General features: G+C 47.5%; 1 protein-coding gene across 1 annotated transcript in view; it reads left to right on the top strand.

Moving 5' to 3' along the window:
* Nucleotides 1–22,114, top strand: part of LOC116877287 (guanylate cyclase soluble subunit beta-2-like) — a 43,101-nt gene extending 20,987 nt beyond the window's left edge. Inside the window, exons 7-14 of the mRNA XM_032873903.1 lie at nucleotides 631–847; nucleotides 2,411–2,731; nucleotides 5,666–5,814; nucleotides 6,358–6,504; nucleotides 8,400–8,554; nucleotides 9,859–10,010; nucleotides 12,287–12,382; nucleotides 21,819–22,114. Of these exons, the coding sequence (XP_032729794.1) occupies nucleotides 631–847; nucleotides 2,411–2,731; nucleotides 5,666–5,814; nucleotides 6,358–6,504; nucleotides 8,400–8,554; nucleotides 9,859–10,010; nucleotides 12,287–12,382; nucleotides 21,819–21,964 (1,383 nt within the window). The 3' untranslated portion in view covers nucleotides 21,965–22,114. The remainder of the gene's footprint in view (nucleotides 1–630; nucleotides 848–2,410; nucleotides 2,732–5,665; nucleotides 5,815–6,357; nucleotides 6,505–8,399; nucleotides 8,555–9,858; nucleotides 10,011–12,286; nucleotides 12,383–21,818) is intronic.
* The last annotated feature ends 389 nt before the right edge of the window (nucleotides 22,115–22,503 follow it).

Genomic DNA, 22,503 nt, shown 5'->3' with positions numbered 1-22,503 from the left:
AATCACAGAAAACTTAATGATAGTTATTCTACAGTGTTAAGTCAATTTCTGTAGCCTAACAGACAGCCCGGGGTTAGTGATGTTAAGTATTATGGGCAGATTATGTAGACATTGGACATTTTATGTACAGGAGACTCATTTTGCTTCTTCCTTCTGTGTGTCCCCTGGAGGCAGCAGTGGAAGATATCTCCTCACATCTGTGATGGACTCCTTCACCTGGGGCCCGGGTGTCAGATCTAAGCTACAGAATTTGCTAGTTTCTTTATTAATGGATTCTAAAGGGAGGGAAGGCAGAAGAGTCAAAGACAAGGAGAGACGGAAAGAGACAGAAACAGAGAAATCCCACAGAATTAGAGAAGAACTGTTAACCCAGTTGAGACTTTGAACATCTGCTTCTTGTTAGTAAGAAATATGCTTTTGAGCACCCTATACTATACTTTTCTCTTTCAGAGATTAGCTGCAGATTTGATTTTTAAAATAATATTTATTACTTCTACGGTATCTATTCCATTAGTGACCCCTTCTCCTCCTTAGTGAGTCACAGAGCATACAGAGTGGAATTTCCAAGGGGAAGTGCATGGTGCAGGTTGCTTTCTGTTTCCTGGTCTCACATCTGTCCTCTGTGGATAGCTAAGGGTCAAGCAAGCTGGAGTGAATATTCAGAAGTATGTCCCGGGACTCCAAACCCAGAAGATTCGATTAGATGAGTATTTCTCCATCATTCATCCCCAAATTACCTTCAACATTTTCAGCATCTGCAAATTTATCAACAGTCAATTTGTCCTGAAGGCACGAAGAGAAAGGATGCCTGAGGCATGGAAAAGTCAGCCCGCACTCAAACTCCGAGGTAAGGAACTCACCCCTTCCCCCATCGCTCTCTGCTATCTGGGCCATTGCTCAGACAGGCACAAGGCAGAGTTTTCATTTTTTTCAAAAAGTTGCATAGAAAGCGGGAGGCTGCCATGGGAGAGTTGGTGAGAAGCTTTAAAGCCCCACAGGACCCAAGCGGTGGTGCCGGGGTGGTACATGAGGAACAGATTCAGGAAAGAATTAAGGTAGAAGTTGGCGATTGGATGTAGAGGTTGCAAAAGAGAGAGAACACTGAGTCTAATGATTAGCTTTCTTGCTTGGGTAACTGAGTGATAAAACTAGGTAACTTGGGTAACTAGCTGAAAAGATATGCTGTGAACTCCTTGGGGTCAGGGACTTGGCCAGTTTGAGACACTGCTGACTCCTTAATACCTAGAATAGTGTGCCCGGCTCATAGCAGGGGTGAGGGGCAAGTAAATAAGCAGATCTGCAGAGAGGACTGAAGGTGAGTTCAGCTGTAACCATGTGTAAATACAGGTGAGTAATTTAAAAAAATTCACTGCCATTGGGAGTATAAATTGTTGCGATCATTTTAGAGGGCATTTTAGCAATATGCATCCAAAAACATTAAAAGTGAGCATATTATTTGTCTTAGTAATTCAATTTCTAAGATTACATCCTTAACACAATAGGCATGATTATACACAATGACTTACCTTAGACTTGGCCATTGCCATGCTGTTTATAGACTGATAAAAGGGACATAACATAATCAGTGCTAGCTAGTTGCTTGAATAAAACATGGTATAATCAATGCAGCCAGCAAAAAAAAGTATGATGCATATCTGTATTTATGCTATGGAAGGATATATATCTATTATAAATTTAAAATGCAAAATACAGATTACAAAAAGAAGATGGCAGAAAACCCGTTTTTGGTAATTACCTGAGTGGTGTGATTATGGGCGACTTTTGTTGTTTTCTTTGACTTCTTTCATTTTCTGCAATGCATGCGTACTCTTTTTATGGTGAAATAATAAACGTATCTCTTTTTAAAGAAATATGCACTTGAGTCCAGGAAGCAGGGTTTCTCTGGGAATTCAGATTTCTCGTCGGCGTGATGTAGGGTGCCACTGTGGGATCCTAAGAGAATACCAAGACAGAACCCTGGGGAACACCAGCATTGAAGGATGAGCAAAAAAAGACCCTAAAGGGAAAATTGAAAGAAGTCGGGGGAATCTCAGAGACAAAGCAGTGTCAGGGAAGTCTCTGGAAGTGAGGTTTCAGGGAGGGGGTTTCTGCATGACACTACCCAATAGCAGGGGGGCTCAGGAGGTGAGGGAGACAGACTTGTGTTGGAGTAAGTGGCTTGGAAGCAGGGATGGGGCCACCTCTGAGTAAAAAAGGGCACCCGTGAGACAGGGAAGAAGAGTAAGTGGAGACAGGAAGTATGGATAGAGCCCTCAAGAAATGAGGCTGACAGGGAAGGCATGAGATTGTGCAGGGGATGAAAGGGCATATTGTGTGGGTGGCGATCTGGTGAGCTGTGTCCCCTGTCGGTGATGTGCTCTGTTGTCGTGTTTTTCTCGGTGACGGGCAGGCCAGATGATCTGGATGGAGGCTGTGGGCTGCATGATATACATGTGCTCCCCGAAGCTTCGCAGCCTGCAGGAGCTGGAGGAATGCGGCATGCACCTCTCCGACATTGCCCCCCATGACACCACCAGGGACCTCATCCTCCTGAACCAACAGCGACTGGCGGAGATTGAGCTGTCCAACCAGCTGGAGAGGAAGAAGGAGGAGCTGCGGATCCTCTCTAAGCACTTGGCCATAGAAAAGAAGAAAACAGAGACCCTGCTTTATGCCATGCTGCCAGAACACGTGGCCAACCAGCTGAAGGAGGGCAAGAAGGTTGCCGCAGGTAGAGTTTCTCTTCCCTGTGGGCGACCTCTGCGCGGGAGGTGGTGTGTCCCCGTGGTCAGGGCGCAGGCTCTGAACACGCACAGATCTAGGGCTGGACTGGGCTCTGTCCCTCGTTCGTGACATGACCTTGGGCTGGTTACATAAGCCATGTGGCCTCAGTTTGCTTCTCCCAACAATAAGAATAATGGAAAGAACACAGTTGTGAAATATGGATTAAATAAAAATGCTCGTCAACTATGCCCACCTATATCACACTCTCTAAGACCTGAAAGTGTGGCCTGACCCTGGCCTGTCTGTTGGGGATCGTGAATAGAGTTCTGTGCTCGGACTGGGAATAACACACCTACCTGCACCTTACATAAGTCATTGGGTGCCTCGAAGGACCAGTCTGGGAGAGCAAGCCATTTATGGAGGAGAGAATGGCGTGTTTACTCTGAACTCCCTTTCCATCTGGCATGGGTGTGTGTTCGCCCCCAGACATCTGTGGAAAAGCTACTGAATTTCAGGGTGCTGCCCCGTCTCGACCCAAAGAAGTTCATGGTCTTGAGGGTTTGGCAGCTATACGCAGGATCTATTCATGGGGGACAGGGTAACCAAAGAAAAGGAAACTCGTATGGGTTAATAGTCCTGATTGCTCCAGGATCTGGAATAGACATTTTCATACAGGCCATTTCATTTAATTTTCTGAACGTTTCTGTGAGGGAGGTGTTATTATCCCAAATAGCTTTGTAAATTTATGTTCACCCCAGTTTATGAGTAAACAAGCTGAAAATCAATTAGAAGTCATCTAACTCCAGAATTGATGCTTTGTGTCGCAAAGGTATGGAAATACAGATGCTAGGGAAGTTAATAATAAGTAGAAGTCAGAGAGAAAGACACAGGGTCAGGGGCTATGAGGCTTTACATGAAGTGTCTGACACTTGAGTTAAACCTTGATATTCTATTCCAGAAAAAAAAGAAGAAGGATGAGGCATTGCAGGAGAATGGGATGACAGGAGCAAAGGTGGGGCAGCATGAACACCGTCCGCAGGGGACTGTCCCTAGAATGTGGGGGGGACATAGCAGAGCGGTGCCAGGTGGGGCTGGACACTTAAGGCGAGGCTCAGGGGAGGATTCCCTGAGGTTTCTTTTTCTTAGAAGGAAAGTTTCATGATAGTTTGATGAATAGGATTCTGGCCGCAGGGTAGTGAATGCCCAAGAGGGAGACAGACAGCCTGTCCCAGTGCAGGTGAGCGATGGTTAATGCCTGAATTAAGACCCCACATATGGGAAGGGAATCAGCAGGATTTTCATGACTGAGAAGAAAGGAGAAAGGAAGAGGGAGGAGGGGTCAGGGTTGAGTGTGAAGTTTCTAGCATAGAGACACATGGTACATTTATTTTAAGGCCGAACCGGAAAGAAGAACAGGTTTGAGGGGAGGATGGTAAGGTCGGATTTAGAGCAGCTGAGTTTAAAATGTCTATGGGATACTCCATGTAGCATGACCAGTAAGTAGTTAGGAATTGTAGGGAGAACTCAATGGAAATTTCCAGGGTAAGCTATCAATCTAGAAGTTGTTGGGAATGTGGGTGGTGGTTAATCACGGGCGGTATGAGTTATAAATAAGGTCATCTGGTGCCATGAGGTGAGAAGGGAAGAGGGTTAGGCATTGAAGCTTAGGGAACACCTGTTATTTGAGAAGGAAGAAAAGTCATTGGCATATATAAAGCAAGATCAGAAAGGAAGGGAGAATCTGAAGAAGAACGGTAGGCCAGAAGCCAAAGGGAAGAGAAAGTTACATGAACATGAGATTATTACCAAAGGTATAAATAATACAGACAATACCCAGCTGTGTTCAAGGAGTCATACATTCAGTTATCTAACAAATATTTACTGAGCATCTACTATGTGCCAGGCCCTGCTCTAGGGACTGGGAATATAGCAGAGACCAAAATGGTCTCTCATCTTATGGAGTTTATAGTCCAGTGAGGAAGACAGGCAATGAGCAAATAAACAATCCCATATAATCCCATATGTAAGGCATTTGGGCTTGGGGGCAGCAATGAGGCTAAGAGGACAGGGTCTCGGGACGGTTATTTTAAATAGAGTGGTAAAGGAAGTTCTCATAAGGTGCTTACATGTGAGATGTGAGACAGAGCCCCTTGGATATTTGTGAAAAGAGGGGTCAGGGAGAGAAAGCAACCAGTGCCAGGACCCCATTCAGGAGGCACTTGAAAAACCCCAAGGAGGCCAGTGTGGCTGGAGTGGAGTAAACCAGAGAGAGCGTGTGGAGACGTGAAGCCGGAGAGGTGGTGGGGACAGAGGGGGCCCCTCACTGGCCACGGTAAACATTTTCTGTTTTAGTCTCAGTGTGATAGAAGTCATGGATGTAAGGCAGAGGAGTTGGGGGTCTGACTTAAGCAGGTTGTCTAGCTGCTCTATGGAAATTAGCAGGACTGGAAGCAGCCTCACAAGTTGGGACCACGTGCTGAGGATATGGTAGCCTTCTCGCCATACGCGGAGAGCAGAACTCACCACCTCATGGTGACCAGTCTCTGCTGTGGTGGTGGGCAGTACTCCGCCCTGCCCCTGGGTCTCTGCCTCAGCCCACTTGCCAAGGGCTTCTCTGTAAGCCAGGGCCTGCTCAACCCGTTTCTGCCCTCCCATGCCTCTCATCACACCTTACAGGGTGTTCGATGACACGTATGTCTCCTCCACTGGACTGTGAGCTCCTCAAGGGCCGAGGTCCTGTCTGTTTCATGTTACGTGATTCTCCCTGCATGAGGACTGGCTCGTAGTGGGCACTCGGGGGAGGTCTGCTGGCTGAATGGCATCCGGCTCCTTCTCCCCAAGGCACAGTCAGATTTGGTTCCCAAAGGACACATGCACCTAGAATTCATAGGATTATTATTCCATATCCTGGGCTGTCACTGACACCTGGTTTATGTTGCAGGGGAGTTTAAAACATGCACGATTCTTTTCAGTGATGTGGTGACATTTACTAACATCTGTGCTGCCTGCCAACCTATCCAGATAGTGAAGATGCTGAATTCCATGTACTCCAAGTTTGACAGACTAACCAGTGTCCACGAGGTCTACAAAGTAAGTGTCTGTGAACCGTGGGGGTGTGCTACCCCCAGAAAGGGCAGGGGCTCTGGACTCAGCTTTCCGGACCCTCCCTGGTCTGCGGTTTGGTGTGGATGGGAGTGAGGTCAGCAGGTAGAGCTAAAAGGGGATTGGAGCTATTTTAGGAATTTTAGTCTTTGCAGAAATCCTTTTATAATTCTCAGCACTAAAGCATCTTTGAAGGGCACCCTGTTTTCCCAGGGAATAATTCTACCCCTTGAATTCAGCAAAAAGTCCAATCTAAATAACGTATGTCTAATACATAGTCATACACAAACCCAGGAGCTTCATCTTCTGGAACTTGTTTCTGCCAGAAGCAGAAAGGGCTTTGGGCTCTCTCATGGTTGTTTGTGGAACCATTTTTCTTCTCACCCCTTCCCTCATGCTCCTCATCCTCCTGGCAAACAACTACCAGCTTTAATGCAGTCCTTCTGTCAATGCATGGAAAATGACACAAATATTTAATCATATGTTTAATGCATTAAGGAGATGCATTGAATGCTTCTTTTCCCCTTCCAGGTGGAAACCATAGGCGATGCCTACATGGTGGTGGGGGGCGTACCGGTGCCCATTGGAAGCCATGCTCAAAGAGTGGCTAACTTTGCCTTGGGAATGAGAATTTCTGCAAAAGAAGTCATGAATCCTATTACCGGTGAACCCATCCAGGTAGAGAGAAACTGAGTATTTTGCTGAATACCAAGCATTTCATGCACAAAAAAGTAGAATTCTGCTTGTCTGTTCAGATGGTTACTGGGTATGTTACAGTAGTTAAAATGGGTAATTTCTCCCACCTCTTGTCTTCTCTTGCACATGTCCTAAGTCATTGAGATAATAGTAAGGTTATCATCATCCCAGCTTCTCTTCAACTTCAGAGAAGGCCTTGGAGCTTGGGACTTTCATGTGATTGACCGCAAGCTTCTTTGTCTGCAGTGTTGAGCTCAACTCTCCATTTACTCTGCAGGGTTCAATCCATCTTGATAGCTGGTTTTGTTTGTTTGTTTGTTTGTTTTGTTTTTGTTTTTTTCCTAATTCCAGGTTTTTGATTTAAGCATTCAGTTCCACAAGTGTTTCAGGTTTGCTGAATAGCCTTCCCACCCCAAAGGAAACTGTGTATTCAACATGCCTTCTCGAAGGGTCAGGAGTCAGGCTGAAGGGGGAAGCAGTAGGCTGAGACACCAGGGTGCCCTGAGATATTTAGAATGGCTTTCCTCTTGCCACGTGGCCCTGAGCGAGACATCTGCTCACCTCTCTCCCAGGAACCTACTCTCCCAAGCATGGAAGTTTGTTCACACTCTAGAAGATGGATAATTTTGGAGATGAAAAGTAAGCATCCTCTTCTGTCTGCTCAGCAGATCCTAGCGGCCCTGAGATGTTTCAGAGCAGTGTTTCTGGGGTTTAAAATGTAATCCCTTCTCTCTTTCTGGCAGTCAGATCTTCAAGATAAGCTACCCAGCCAACTCAGAGTAAATAAAGACAACTATAAGATAGAATACACTTTTTCTCAATTACAGCCCCTCCGTAGGAGATTCTGAAGCCGCATCCCACTCACCCTCACGATGAGTCCGACATTGGGAAATGCTGCACGTTCTGGTGGTCGTGCCCACTGTAGCCTTCTGAACAAAAGCTGACTTTAGGTGGTTGCAGGAAGGACACAACCACAGTACTCGGTCCATGTAAACACACAGATACATCTGTGGAAAAAAAGCCCCAGTAAAAAATCAAGGTGGGAAGGAATGAGGGAATGAGATAAGAAGGTCAGATAAGAGATCCGAGTTTTGGTTAAAGGGCTGTAAATAAAGCCACTGAATTATTGAAAATATACTGCTGTGTAAATAGAGTGTGTGTATAGGCTGTATCTGTGTGTATGTGTGTGCGTGTGTGTGTGTGTGTGCGTGCGTGCGTATGTGTGTGAGATAGCTATGGAGATGACTGTAATGCTACACCAATAAGAATGAAATTAAACAATGCATTCCTGGAAACTCTCTTGGTGGATTTACCAAGAAGAAAACAGGAAAAGATGTTATCAAGTTTAAGATGAGAAGAGGGACCTGGTTAGGCACATCATTGACTCTCCACCAGAAACAACATACCATGTCGGTTTATTTAAGGAAGTAGGGAAAAGGACTTGAAACATTTTGTGCCTCCGTTTCAATAATTTTTAAATTAGGGCTCTTCGAGATCTATTATTTCACTCATATAGCCTTCAGTATACATGAGGTCATACTCTGCATGAGGTGGAGGTACTCGGTGTAGGACAGGCTCCTTTTCTTGTAGGAACAGGCAAATTCACCTTTAGGAAAAGAAAGAAGAGAGTGGTCACCCCTGCAAGGAGGGCTGGAGCTTCACTGGAAAGGGGCACAAGATAATCTTGCGAGGTCATGAAAGTAGGCTGTGTTTGATTTTCGGTGGTGGCTGCAGGGCCCTATGCTCTTGTCAAAACTCCCGGAGCTAACAACTTGAGATCTTTTTTGTTTGTTTGTTTTATATAAATTATACCTTAGTTTAAAAAGAAAAGCAGGAGTATTCGATGGTCTTGTTTCAGTGAGGTTTTCTCTGTGCAGATCAGAGTGGGCATCCACACGGGACCAGTCTTGGCAGGGGTGGTGGGAGACAAGATGCCACGGTACTGCTTGTTTGGTGACACTGTGAACACAGCTTCTAGGATGGAAAGTCACGGGCTCCCCGACAAAGTGCACCTCAGCCCCACTGCCTACAGGTAGCCCTTTGTGCATTCATGCCTTCCTTTGACTTTCCCTAATTCCAGAACACACACAGTGCCTAGCCGCCTTGGGATGCAGGTAGTAAAGGAAAGCCATGGCTCTTCTTCCATGCCGCCCTGGCTTACAGAAGACGCTGTGTCAGAGAGTAAATACTCCTGAGCCTCTCCTGTACGACACCTTGGCTCCCAAGGAGCTTCTGATCTAAAGCAGGGATTGGCAAAGTGTATGGGATTAAAGCAGGAACTAATAAAGTGGGAAGGTTTTTTCCTTCTGTTTAGGATGGAAGAGACCTTAGCTGGCTAGTAGGTTGAGGGGAGGATGCAAATGGTGGGAACTGAAGAGAAGGGGAGAGGTGGCTGATGTGGCCAGACCTCGACGTGGTGGGAAGGGAGCAGAGATCAGGCACTCTTGCACAAGACATCTCAGCCTCAGAGACTGGGGAAAAGGGGAGTGTGGCCAGGGGGGGTGAGAAGCTGTGGGGTCTTGCCTATAAGTGGCTGCAATTTTAGAGAAGAATCACAAAGGTCACAAAGAAGGAGGCAGAGTCAGAAACCTCAGAATGAGGAGAGTGGGTGCCAAGTGGGGGAACTAGAGGAGCATGGTGAGAGTCTGAAATCTCCATGGAACTGGTCAAGGGCAAGGGGAGGTCAGTGAGTGCCGAGAGCTGAGGCACCCACCTGACCGTGAATTTGATACATGGCTGGTACCACTGTTCTGTGGTTTCTCTCCGATACCCGGCAGCGACGAGTAAATCAATGAACAAGCAAACATTTTCCAGTTATCCCATAGCTCTGTCTCTTTTCATGGTCCCCTCCCTCTACTCCTACCTTCAGTTCCTTGGCAGCCAGAAGCCATGGAGAAAGCTTGGGGGGTGAGGATGAGCATGATGACCACATGGGGTAATGGGGTTCTTGGGGAGGCTGGAAAAGAGAGAGCTGATTTCCAAGGAGCCACCTGTTTCAGAACCATGCAGGGCTGGTGCACTCGTGGCCAGAGAGGACATGCAGCTGTGGGTATGAGCAGTGTGTTGGAGGGAGGAAAGGTGGGGTAGAGTCACAGGATTTGGGTGGGTCCCCTGTGCTCTCACTCTGTCACTTTAGGTTCCCTCCTCTCCCCAGCTGCCTCCCTGCCCCACTTAACCAGCCTGGCCAATGTCCTGCGGTCACCCTCCCCTCCCACAATCCATTGTGTGCCCCATGGTCCAGACTTCTCCTGCATCACCCTCTCCATTGTAGCCAACTCTCAAGTTGCAGACCTCCGATCTTTGGTAACTGGTGCATATTTTACCCCCTCTGTGCAGCGCTCTGGAAAATCAAGGCTTTGAAATAATCGAGAGGGGTGAAATTGAAGTGAAAGGTAAAGGGAAAATGACCACGTACTTTCTGATCCAGAACCTGCACGCCTCAGAGGACGAGATCATGGGCAGACCTCAAAGCCTGCCTGATCAGAAGGGTGAGCATAAAGGAAAAGCCACCTCTCGGTGTTGGATATTTTTTCCACTAACAACTTGGGATGTGTTCAGTGTGGCCCTTAAGTATGCAGGCCCAGCAAGGGTATTATCCCTCGACATCCCAAGGATCAGAGCAACCAGGATGAACCCTTGCATCCTGGCTAGTCTGATGTTCCTTGAGCTGGGCTGATGGGCCCAGCCTAGAGGGTCCCTCCTGCGTTTGTTTTCCAGCTTCTCTCCTGCCCCAGAAAGGGGCTCTTCCCATTAGCCTCTCCTGCAGCTGGGGGACAATGTTAGAATCTCTCCCTGTTCCCCAGCCTCGAATGGGCTTTCCTCACAACCTTCCTCATTTGCTGCTGGCTTCTAAAGCTGGGAAGAAGGACGAGATCTGTGACTCACCCAGCTCCTGGAATGACAGGAGAGGGAGTTTAGGTTAAAACAACGGAGCACTAAGCCAGCCCGGGGATCACCACTAGGCTCACTGGACTCACACACAGCAGCAGCTGGAATCTGATGAGGAGGTCCCCATTAGCTGCCCTCCACCCCTAGTGGCCGGGACTCCTTACCATCTGCCCTGGTTAGCGCAGGGAGGTGCTGACCCCAGGGGGAGACCCAGTAGCACAAGGCAAACCTTCCTGAGCCTCCGAAGCAAACTGGAGGAGGGAATGGATTCCTTTAGACAGGAGCTAATCTCGAGCTGATCCAGGGGCCTGCAAAAGAAAATCTCGAAATCCAGAGTTTTCTCGTTGCTAAAACACGCAGGATGTCTCTTTGGGACACATGAATCATGGTTACTAGTTCAAAAAGTGAGGCTATACCAGTAAAGAGATGGGTATTGGAAGAACTTTTAGACTTGTTTTCATAGCGTTTTTGGCACATGTTAATATCCCCGTTGGCTGCGATGGGTTTTGGCCACATTTTAGTGCTAAAGACACTGAGATAGAAAGATGTAAATTAAAAATTAGAAATAACTTTGGCTACTAAAGACCACAAACCACTCTTAACAGAGTGTTTGGCCTCTGAATTTCTAGGCTCAAGATGCCTCGCCTATGACATCACCTTCTCCCTCTCCACAGGGAGGACGGATAGGAAGGGATGAGCAATTTTTTTGTTGTCAGAACTGGACAATGTAAATGGGGAGAGGTGTTATACCACCTGATTGTGGGAGAGAGGAGACAGAGCCGGAGGCTTTCACACCAGGACAGGGCAGAATTCTACTCAGAAGGTGAAGGAAGGGGATAGGTAGCCCCTTGTGGACCCTAACCAGCTTCTCCGTGCAAGCTGGGAAAAGGCCCACTTTGGGTAGGTAACACTCCGTGTATGGCTTATGATAAAGGAAAGTCACCTGCTCCTCTGGGCTGATGTCAGCCCCCAGCCTGAACTTCTTGGCCAGGAATCTCTGTGCAGAGAAAGGGCACAACCCTGTGTGCAGAACCTGGAAAGATCTTGGCCTCTTTTCTTTTCTTTCCATGTTTCTCTTGGCTTCCCTTGCCCCTTTCCGCATCAGGCGAGGGTCTCCTGCGATAAGCCTCAGCTGTCTGGCCCTGGGGAAGACACTGCCTTTCCCTCCCATCCCCACTGCAGTGTGGTGCTGGGGCCCCAAGAATGGGAACACCATTTACTTCCAGGGACCAAGGGACTTTGTCCCACACAGCAAGACTGAGTCTCTCAAAGCCAGGAATGGAGGACGGGGATGCAGAAACACTAATATGCACGCTACTGTTCTTCCCATACTGGCTTCTTTCCTCCGAGGATCTTCTGTAAGAGACACACACTGGCTTCTTCGGGTGATTTGGGGGAGGTGTGGGAGGAAGACCAAGAAAATGAGTGTGAGCAGATTGGAAGTGCAGCCAGCACTCATCCATGGGTAGACGGCAGGGGGACAGGGTGAGAAGGCCTCAACAGTGACCCTCCTGGGTTCTCATCAGCCCGCGCTCCTCACCCTCCTGGCATGAGGGGACACCCAGGAAGTGACAGAAGAAGGGACGGCACCCTGGAGTGCTCTTCCTCAAACCATTCTCCTTTCTCCCCTTTGTTCTCAAAAGCAGGCGCATTTGCTCCTTCATTTTCTAGCTGGTGAAGGCATTAGGCATGTTAAGTGTCCTGCGTCCCCCCAGCAGCTTGAACCACTATCCTTGGTCCTTCATACATCGGGCACCCGAGGAAATACCCAAGGGGAGACTGATGTTCAGAGGCATCAAAGAAAGGTCCCCCACCTCTGCAGCTCGTGAAGCCGGCTAGCCATTCTCACTGTCCTTCCCCGCATGCCTGTTTGCAGACGCAAGTTGTCCAGGAGGTCAAGACAGCAAGACTGTTGCCATCATGCGGTACGAGGATAGTGAGCCGCTGCCCCTGATGAGCGACAAGGCAGACGGTGAGTACGCAGAGCCTTCCATATACCTGCAGTGCTGTGGTGCATGGAGGGGGAACCGTTGGGCTCAGAGGTGTGGCTCAGAGCCAAATGGGGACAGATGGAGTTTGGGGTCCTGAGGCAGGATGATCTGATGGTTTCTCATTGCATCTTGAACACAACCCACCCAGCTCCCCACCCCAAGTGTGCGGGGGGGCCCTCCTTCTGGAAGGGTTCTCTATGCCCCCCTACAAAGAAATGGTTAGTGCATACTGGTCTCTCGGTACCCATGAAACAAGGCTTGTCTGGACACCGTGCTCTCAGTTGCACGCCGCCTGTGAACAAGGAGTGCCAGAGATTTCTGTGCTGTTCCATTACAGGGTGAGTCAGAGCAACCTCAGAGCAGTGACAAAGTGTAGGCCCTATGACTCTGTTCTCTGGTTGTCCCTGAAGATGGTAAGAATGGGAGTTTTCCTTCCACCTATGCCTATTCTTAACTGCCCCAGTGAGCCACTCAGCTTCCTCAAGAGCCGTTTGCAGCACTGACTCCCCCGGGTTTGGAGGATGGGGACACAGAGCTGTGATGAAGGACCAGGGATGGGTCTGCAGAAGGAACTGCTGTAGGGACACCCCCCCCCCCCCCCCCCCCCAACTTGTCCTCTCTGGCTTTGTGCAGCCACTTCCACCCTCCTGCTTTCTGGAAACCTCATGCAAGAGGATCCAGAGGGGATTAAGCTTTTGAGGCAAGGCAGCAGCATCTGTCTGTTAAAGAGCTGGTTATTTTTATTAGATAGTATCTTTTGAGACATTATGGTTATATTTTGAGACATTATAGACTGTATCTTTTGAGTTTTGCCTGAGACCTTGGCCTTGGCATTGGATGCTGTCCCGATGCCTGAAGACTTCTTTCCAGTTCAGTCCCAGAATCTGAAGTCGAGGGAATGATCAGCACCCTTCCATTCATTTCTGAGAGGAGACAGGGTAAAATGTCTCTTACTCTGATCGGGGCTCCCAGGGAATCTTGGACTTTGGAGCATGAGAAGCTCTAAGCAGACTTCCCGCCATTACTGGGAGGCATTGCCCTCCCCACCCCATTGCCTCCCTTCCTACAGTTGTATGGTTCTGAGTGATGTTCGCTCTTTGATGTTATTATAGTCTGTTATTACAGCATGAGATTGTAATGTTCATCTTACATATGGGATTATAATTCATAGGTTCATTTAACAGCATCTCTTAGAAAACTGCTGAGGCTCCAGGGAGACAAGAGAGTGGAGGCCAGGCCCTAGGCTGGGATCTGTCAGTGCTCGCTGAACTGAAGACCTGAGTCCCTGCCTCATGTGGCCTGCATTTTAGTATGGAAGATAAACAACATGTAGGAAAATAAGATCACTTTAGATAGTGACAAATGTTAGCAAGAAAATAAAGAACTGAGTGGTGGAGAAGACGGCCAGTGAGGGCTTCTCTGGGACCAAAGCATTTGAGCTGAAGTGTGCAAGAAAGACCAGAGCCAGTCATGCAGCTATCATGGGAGCTTCCAGATAGCTCCATGGGCTGAAGGCAAACATGAGCTTAGCAAGTTCAAAGAAGACTAAGAAGGCCATGTGTCTAAAGAGGGGTCGAAGGGGAAGGGATTGGTAGGGGAGGAAGTCAGAGTGGTCTTGAACATTCCTAGCCACATACAGAAAGTCTGAGAGTAAGTAAGAGGCAAGGTAAGGAGCTGCTGGGACTCCATGGGAACGTTCCCCAGGAGAAGGTCTCTGGCACTTGCATTCTGAAATGACTGCTCCATCACCAGCTCAGGATAGGAGGTCTAAGAACTCTTCGTGCTCCAAGAAGATGAACAAACTCATTTTTCAGACTTGTGCTACATGGGGATCCCTCCACAGAAGAAACCAACAGGTCTGAGCAGGGCTGGGCTTCTTGCCTAAAAAGAAGAAGTTTCTCAGGCAGGTTCCTGATTTAGTAGCTCCTGCAGCTGCTGCTTCCCTGGACATAAACCAATATCAACAACCACAGAAGAAGAAACTGAAGCCACTTCAGTTTGGGGGTGAAAACTGGATGGGTAGAAAAGAGGCATTTGTTGGGCAACTAGTTAGTGCTGGGCATTTTACCCACTTTATCTCACTTGATACAACTGTCCCTTGACTATCCCTGTAACAGAGGTAAGAAACCTGAAGTTCAAAAAGGTGGTATCATTCAGACGAAGTAAATGAAAGAAGTAGGACTAGATCTTCATGCTTGTTTGTCTCAGGCAGCCCATGTCCATGTGAGCAATGGGCCAGAAGGACTTCAGTTCCCCCCTGGTGGTAGGCTGCTGTGTATGGACCCCCAGGCTTCATAGCGGCTCCGCCATGTTACTCTGGGATCCTCCGGGCCCCAGCTGAGCAGCTTTCTGGTTGTTGTGTGTGATCCATAGGCCTGTTAGTGAGGACCAACTCATACCCTGAGGGTCAGTGATAAACTGTGGTGTGAGCCAGAGGCTTGGAAAGGAGGACAAAGCCAGCCGGGCCATTGGACTACACTCAGGCTACCCAAACTCAGACCTACCAAATCAGAAATGGCTTTTCACAGCTTCCCCAGGGAATTTTGAGTTTCATTTTACCATGGCACAGGCTTCTTCCTTATCTATGATGATTGGCAGCAGACCTAGAATCTCACCTTGAAGGATTCATGTCACCTGTTCCTAGGGCCTGCCTTGTCCTTGTGATTTAGATCTCAGTTCTTGTAGGTTTTGAGTTGCATCTCACGATGTCATGCTTAGCTCTGATGGAGGGGAGGGCTGTTAGACGGTCACTGCAGGAGCCCCCATTCTTACCTCCAGCCTTGGGGCCATCCCACCTGGCCCCTATGTGGGTCCCGTTATGGGACAGTGCTTCCATGAGTAGCCAAAACCTGTCAGGACCCCGAAGATTAGGCTGCTGGCTCCTGCTGCTTCCGAGATCTGCCTGCTGCCCAACCTCTAAGCATTCGGGAGGACACTTTAGGCTCACCTCATCGATCACATTGGCCATTAGCCTCACAAATTTGCCAACCTTAGGATCCCTTTCCGGGGGCACGCATTTCCCTCTGACTTGGTTCCCAGATGCGGGAAGCAGGCATCCCCCCGCCTCCCGCTCCCCATGGGGACCACCACTCCTGAAACATATATTTCGGCCTTAGCAGCACGGGGAGCTGCAGAGGCTAGACGCGAACCCCAGAGACCCCTCTCTGAGGGCCAGCTGTGATGCGATGCTCACCACTTCCCTCGGCCCTCTTGCAAAGGGGGGGGCTCACTGCATCTCTGCAGGAAGTGTCTGCCCTGGTGATAGGAAACCCCCCAGCAGGACCCAAGCCTGCTGGCTGCACCCAGGACCTCATTTGCACTTCAATGCCATGCTTTTCTTTGATTCCACTGTGGAATTGGGTGTTAGATGTGTCAGTGGGGGAGACTCCCCGGGGCAATTAACTGGGAGTATTGAGCTGAAGAGAAATCAGTGTGTGTTGACTCAGATATTTGAGCGACCACATTTCAGTATTGACTCAAAAATTGGCCTTCCAGCTGTCCCTGCTGGCAGGCTCTTCTGGCATCTCGTCAGACCCCTGTTAATGTGTTTTTCAAATTTCAACTTGCTTCAACTTGTCTCCTAACTGATTCTCCCGACAATTAGAATAACGGGTTCCAGGCTGACCTGCGTGCAGCATTCAAGCACGTGGCCTAGGCTCCTCTCTGGAGGTGACCCCTTCTTATAAATCAGTCCAGGGGGGGTCCCCTTGCCAGGCTCATGGCAGGCTAGGTCGGTTTTGGAGGACTTCTTACACCCGCTCCTAATTGTTCCTCTGGAGCGTGTTAGTAGTGGGAGTCGGAGTTCAGTGGTCTACCTGCTGCGGGCTTTGCCGAGTCCCTCAAATCCTAATGGGAAGAACTTCCCCACCCCCAGCAAGCCCCCTGGTGAGTGAGTCTTGCCTGAGTTTGCAGCCACTTAATTGGCAGGTCCCTGTCCCTCGATTTGCAGCCTTTTGACAATACAAGTGCCTTTCCCAGGCATGTCTGGGGAGCTGGGGCCCAGCTGGTTGGGAGCCAGGCAGCGTAAGGAGGCTGGGCCTGTATTCCTGGCCCCCAGGCCTTTCAGCTGCAGGTCTTGCTAAGGCCTTGGTAAGCTTGGCAGTCAGATCTTCCCAACCTTTTCTACTGGGGGCTGACGAATGGCAGAGTTGTTTTGTTTGTTTTTGCTAGAGGGCTGGTCTTTGTATTTATTTATTAATATGGAAGTAGAGTTGACTTCAGGGGTACAGCTTCAGGGGTACACCACAGTGATTGGACAAGTGTATACATTACGCTGTGCTCACCCCCTGTGTAGCCCGTCTGTCACCAGGCTGTGTTATTACAGTACCATTGACGATAGTCCTATGCAGTGCCTTTTATCCCTGAGGCACAGCTGTTTTTAACCTCAGTCTTTCTAGAAGAAAGTAGAAGGAAGATCCTGGGACATATGAACCAACTCTGGGCAAATGAGGAGTTTACTAATGGAAGGACACTGTCAGCGGCAGGGAGGGCTTCTAAAGCCCTTTGTTGTTGGGCTTGATATCATCGACGGGGATGTGGCCTCAGGAGTTGGTCGGCATGGGAGGGCAATGGGTGGCAAGTTGTCAGACTCAGATGGCTGGGCCTCTCCCCAGAAGTGACTCAGAAGGCTCAGAGAGAGTCTGTCAACTTTGGTCTATTAGTTAACCATCTCCAAAGGGCATTTTGATGAGCTGCCAGGCTAGGGGACCACCATCATGATGGAATGAGAATTAGCTTGAAATCAGAATTCCTGGGCCCATGTCCACGGCTTGCTGCCCAGTAACCAACTGTGTCACTTTGGGCAAGTCCTCTTTGCTTCACTTTCTCAACCTGAAAGCAGAATGCCCGCTTTACCCAGTCTTTTGAGGAATGTATGAGATGTTGTGTATTATCTGGAAGCTGTGAGGTATGGAAGTCATGACCCATGTGCCAACTGCTTTGTCAATTAGGGACCCTAATGTTGGGAATTCACTCGCTTAACAAATATGTGATGGCAGGAACAGGCAGATCAAGGGGGTGGCCTCTGCTCTGATCTCTGGAGAATGCAGGGGCTTCTGGAAGCTGGAGATTTGGTTCCTCCAGATCATGGCCCCTTTTGCCCATGGATGGAAATAGGAGAAAAAGGGGAGGGTGATTCTAGAATGGCAACCACTCTCACCAAATCTGGGGACCCCTTTGCACCATTTGTATAACAAGGTTAAAATTCTCTCACTGGTGGAGTTTCCCCTCAAAAAGATCACTTCTAGAATTCGTGGCCCCTTTTTCTGTTCACACCTACAAACAGTACTGTGTGGTGAGCCTGACCTTCCCCCCAGAGCAGGTGGATTCATTGGAAAATAAATCCAGATGGAACCAAGTCAGAGGAGATAAACTGTTTCTGCACACATGAAAACCATTCCGAGTAAAGGCCGGAAAGGGTGCAGGGTGAGAGGCACAGGTGGGAAGGGACCCCCGATGGCAGGACCCATGTGGGAAGCATCCAAATTGGGTGAAGTCTTGAGGATGACTGAGAAGACCCAACAGAGAGTCAGACTTAAGGTTCAAGCCAAAGACCTCACCCCAATAATGGAAAATCAGTACTGAAACCAAGACTTAGTTTCCCACATCTTACTCTATCTGGGAGGTTAGATACAGATGAAGAAGGCAGACCAGGAATTATTGCCATCACAAATGTAAGAATTCCTTCTTATAACCCCATGTCATGACCTTTATGACTCATAGAGTCCTGTCTGTAATGACCAGCCAGTGACCCAAAGTACTCGTGTATTTCCCAAGGCAGCAACCTTTCCCCCAAACTCCTCTTTGTTCTCACCGCTGAACTATGACATCCCCCAATTTCATATTTGACAACACTGCCTAAGCAATGGTTGTTTTCCAAACAGGGGAAGATGACTTCTACCACAACTTAATTCACTTTTAATAGCTATTGAAGTGGGTTTCTGTGCTGCTTTTAATTCTTTCTTGGGTTGTGCTGGTTTGCTCAACTGAAGATTATTTGTTCATTTATATTATAGAAGGAATACTGAATTATTATTATCTTAAAACCAAAAAGTGCAGATAAATCCAAAGAAGAAAGCAAAATCACCCATAATTCCATCACCTGGAGAGACTAATAGCAAATTTTGGGGGCCTATCTGCCAAACTTATGTATGTGGGGGTCCCATGGTGCATGTGTGATTGGGATTGTCACACATACACTGTTTTGTAATTTGGGAGGTCATGAATTTCTTTCCTTTGAACATTTAAACACATTTCAAAACAGAAGAGGGAAAATAAGACACGATGTGCCCAATGTGGTACAGTTTTTTCCCACGTGACTCATGCTGTTTGCTGCACATCTCAAGTCACATTTTGCATCGCATCAAGTGGAAACTCCAATTATTTTGCACTTCTGAAAATTTGTAATACATCTGGGATGTCTCTGATGTTCTGTGAATCTTAAAGTTGCCTCTGAATTTTCGGAGACAGACTAATCGATTTCAACCTGAGTTTTAGTGTTTATATAGAAGATGTACACTGGAATTCTCAATCAGAAAACTTAATTAATGATGACACCACATTTTATAAGTATGCCCAATAATGAGCTTTAACTGTAGCAAGATGGTGGTACTAATAGGCTGTCCTTGGGGGTTGTGAGCCATGGTCTTCTAAGAGTAAAAGATGATGAGTGAGAATTCATCTCCAGCAAACAAGGAAATTCTTCCACCATCTGGAGTGTGGAATTGATTGGGGTAAAATGTCAAATATATATATGTGTAGAAATTCCAGGAGAGTCTTGCAATTCCATACTGATCAAGTCTTGTTTGAATCATCAGGTGGCATTGGCTCAAATTGACAAGGTCATGTTTGGTCAGTTAGCTTTCAATAATGCTGTTGCTGTTCTCCCAACACCGGGCTAGCTGGCCATTATTTTTCTCCTTGTCCATCAGGGACTTTTTCCTCAAGGACAGAAAAGGGAAAGAAGAGAGTTTAATAAAAGTGCAAGGGAAACATGGGTAGAAATGGAAGAGAAAGAGGACCACAATTAAGACACAAGTGAGGAAGTAAAAAAAAAAAAAAGGCCTGGTTAGAAGAAAGAAAGATATGCTGTGGGAGCAAGAGACACGAAGGGGTGGGGGTGGGGGGTGGGAGGGAGTAAGTTGAAAACTTTTTGAGAAAAGAAATTAGGAGGAAGGAAAACGTGAGAAAGTGTTGAATAACAGGGAGGTTAAAGGGTCTGTGAGATATTCTTTCCTAGTGTTGAGTTTACTTCCAAAATTCTTTGTGAGAGGTAAAGCCAGAAAACAGATGAGTCGTCTTCACCACAAAATAATTGTGGTGATTTCTGGAAGCAGGGGCACATCATACACAGAGCCTGCCTGTGGATAACTAAAGAAAAAGGTTTCCTTTGTTGGAATCCCTTGTTTTAGTAACTCCAACCCTTTCTTGTTTGGTTTGTATTTTTGTTTGGGTGACCCCCACTTTTTGTACAATTCCAAAGACACAAACCACATTTCGGCACTCACAATACTATCTCGTGGAGGTGTTCTCTTATAGGTTCTCATAACAACTCTAGGAGTTCAGTGGAAGGCAGATGTATGGTGCAGTAATCCTTTTACAACTGGAGAAACTGAGGCATGGAGGGACGTTAGATGGGGAGAGTTCAGTTGCCCCTTTTAGTGCTGATGGGCAGTGACAGAGCAGGGGCAGCCATGTCTTCTCAACAGAAATAGTTACATTTCTACCTGTAATCAACACTTGTCCCCTCTATTTGCCATGACACCACAATGAAACCAATTGCAAACTTTTCAAACACACTGTCCTTGTCTCTAATCTTGCATATTTCCATTTTGGAAAAATTGTGTTCCTTTAAAAATGGTAATAGTGCTTATTTTTCAAAGAAAAGCCATTATCACAATAAACTTTGATTCAAAGTGAAAGGGATAAATGGTTTGGGAATAATAAAACTCATAGAGAATTAACAAAAAAACAAAAGCACCCATATAATTAACAGTTTCCGGAGAGCATAAAATATTGCTAACCATGATTCAGTATTTTGCAATTCAGGGGGAGGAGGGGGAGGACATACTACAGAGTTCAAATGAATATGTAGCCAGTGACATCTCCACTGAAGGAACACCCCTTTGGCCAGACTCTATAAAAATGCCACATTTTAGGGTCTTCTGAACCCTGATTCCTTGTCAGAGTAGCCCTAACGTATGCATGAGTGGCATACTCCATATGACTCATCACTCAGAGTTGGCCCAGTGAGCTGGTTCTAGGTGGCCCATGATCTCCCTCCTTGTGTGCTCCAGGCTCCTTTCCCAAATTCTCAGCTCATCCTGCACTAGAGGGATGGGAGAGACTGGGGACAGGCCCAGCAGCCGCAATTTTCCCACATGTTCCTTAGGGACTAGTACCTTAGCAAATTATTTGTGCTGAAAACTAACCATAGCTTTTAGGATCTGAAAACAAGGTGAATCACTGATCCGGTTTCTAGAAGTCTGAAGTGCTAAGGACCCCTTCTGGTGAAAGACATCATTCATTAATCTGGGAACATACGGCTGACGTGAGAAGCTCCTCCTATGTTTCCTGATTTCTAGAGCACTAGAGCCACAAATCTATTATGTGAACCTCTCTGAACTCAAATGTCTCTGGAACAATGATCAGTGTAAAAAAGAAAGAAAGAAAGAAAAAGAAGCGGGAATGATACATGACTTGAAAATCTTAGATGCTAACCTTTCCAAGTGAAACCACAGGGCAAGCAGGATGAAGTGGAGACCATCTTCCAACAGCCTTCTTCTTTCCTTTTTTTCTCTGAGTCCTGCTCCCTCCCTCCCTCCTTCCTTGTGTGGCTCAGTCCCCGAGGTAGTTCTTTTCCAGGACCTTCTCTCTGGGCTCCCTTCCAAACTTAGAATAAGAACCAGCATCTTGAGTTTGTACTCTGTGTTATCATTATGTTTATCACTTTCTGTAAATCATCTGCTTTGCTTATTACCACAACCTGGGGAGGTAGGTGTAATCATCATCTCCCCACTTTTCAGATGAGGACAAATGAGGCCCAAAGGGGTTAAGCGTGGACTGTGGCCAGGCTGGGTGTGACCCTTGGCCTGTGTGATTCTGATGCTTGGACCTCAAAGACAGTCATAGGACCAGCAAAGTCTGGAGGCTTGGGGCTGTTCTGTGAGTTATGTCCAAGTAGAGAGCTGGTCTGTGACCAAAAAGATGACACAATGTGGGACAAAAGAAATACGATGCCGACGAGGCTGAGGTCTGTATGGACTTCTTCTTCCAAAGATGATTTCCTGCTCCAAAGGTAGGAGAAGCAGCCCAGGGTGGCCACACTGTTTGCTGGGGTCTGGCTGGGACAGAAACCCCCTGACCACCGAGATGAGTCTGAAGCTTGACTGACTGGCTCACCTCATTGTCTCGTTTCAGCTTCTGAGGAACTGACCCCTGAAGGGAGTTCAGTGACAGGGCAGGATTCTGTGGAGGCTGCTGACAGACAACCGTCTTCAGAGCGGACACAGACACCTCACTTTCCTAACGATGCTCTGCCATCTGCTTTCTGTGCTCTGTTGTGATGCAGGAAAAACGAACCCCCGGCTTCACTTCTCCCCTACTCGGTTTTACGGAGACAAAGAAAAGTAACTTTTTTTCATTTTTCAGTTCAAAACTTCTTAAGCTGCGTCTCTTCCTCATGGTCCCTTTGAGAATAAAAGTCTAGAAATGAAACACAATCCTGACAAGTTTGGAAAATGTGCTTTTACAATTCTCAGTTCAAAGCCAACCCCCCACCCCCAACGTTGAGACTGAGTCCTGTTTGTTCCCACAGATGATAAGTCCGGCTGTGGAGCCTCTTTTCTGTTTTCTTCTACCAGGGGTGAGTGGCTTTCATGCTCTCATCACTATGGTTCCACTGAATCTTCGCCTCTGAGCAAAAGCCCCAGTGGCCAACTTCAGAGGACATCCTGACCTCTGAGCGCCTCGTGTGCAATGTCTTGTTTTAAATGATGGTGGGAGGGCAGGGGGAAGAGGAGGCGGAGGAAAGAGCCCCAGACCCCGCAGTTTATAAATCACCCTGTAACACAGCCGGGATGTGAAAGGCATCCGGCCAGGGGTT

The sequence above is a fragment of the Lontra canadensis genome, unplaced genomic scaffold (assembly GCF_010015895.1).
Source record: "Lontra canadensis isolate GAN:19392208 unplaced genomic scaffold, GSC_riverotter_1.0 scaffold51, whole genome shotgun sequence".
Lineage (NCBI taxonomy): Eukaryota > Metazoa > Chordata > Mammalia > Carnivora > Mustelidae > Lontra > Lontra canadensis.
This window is presented reverse-complemented; position numbering and strand designations above follow the sequence as displayed.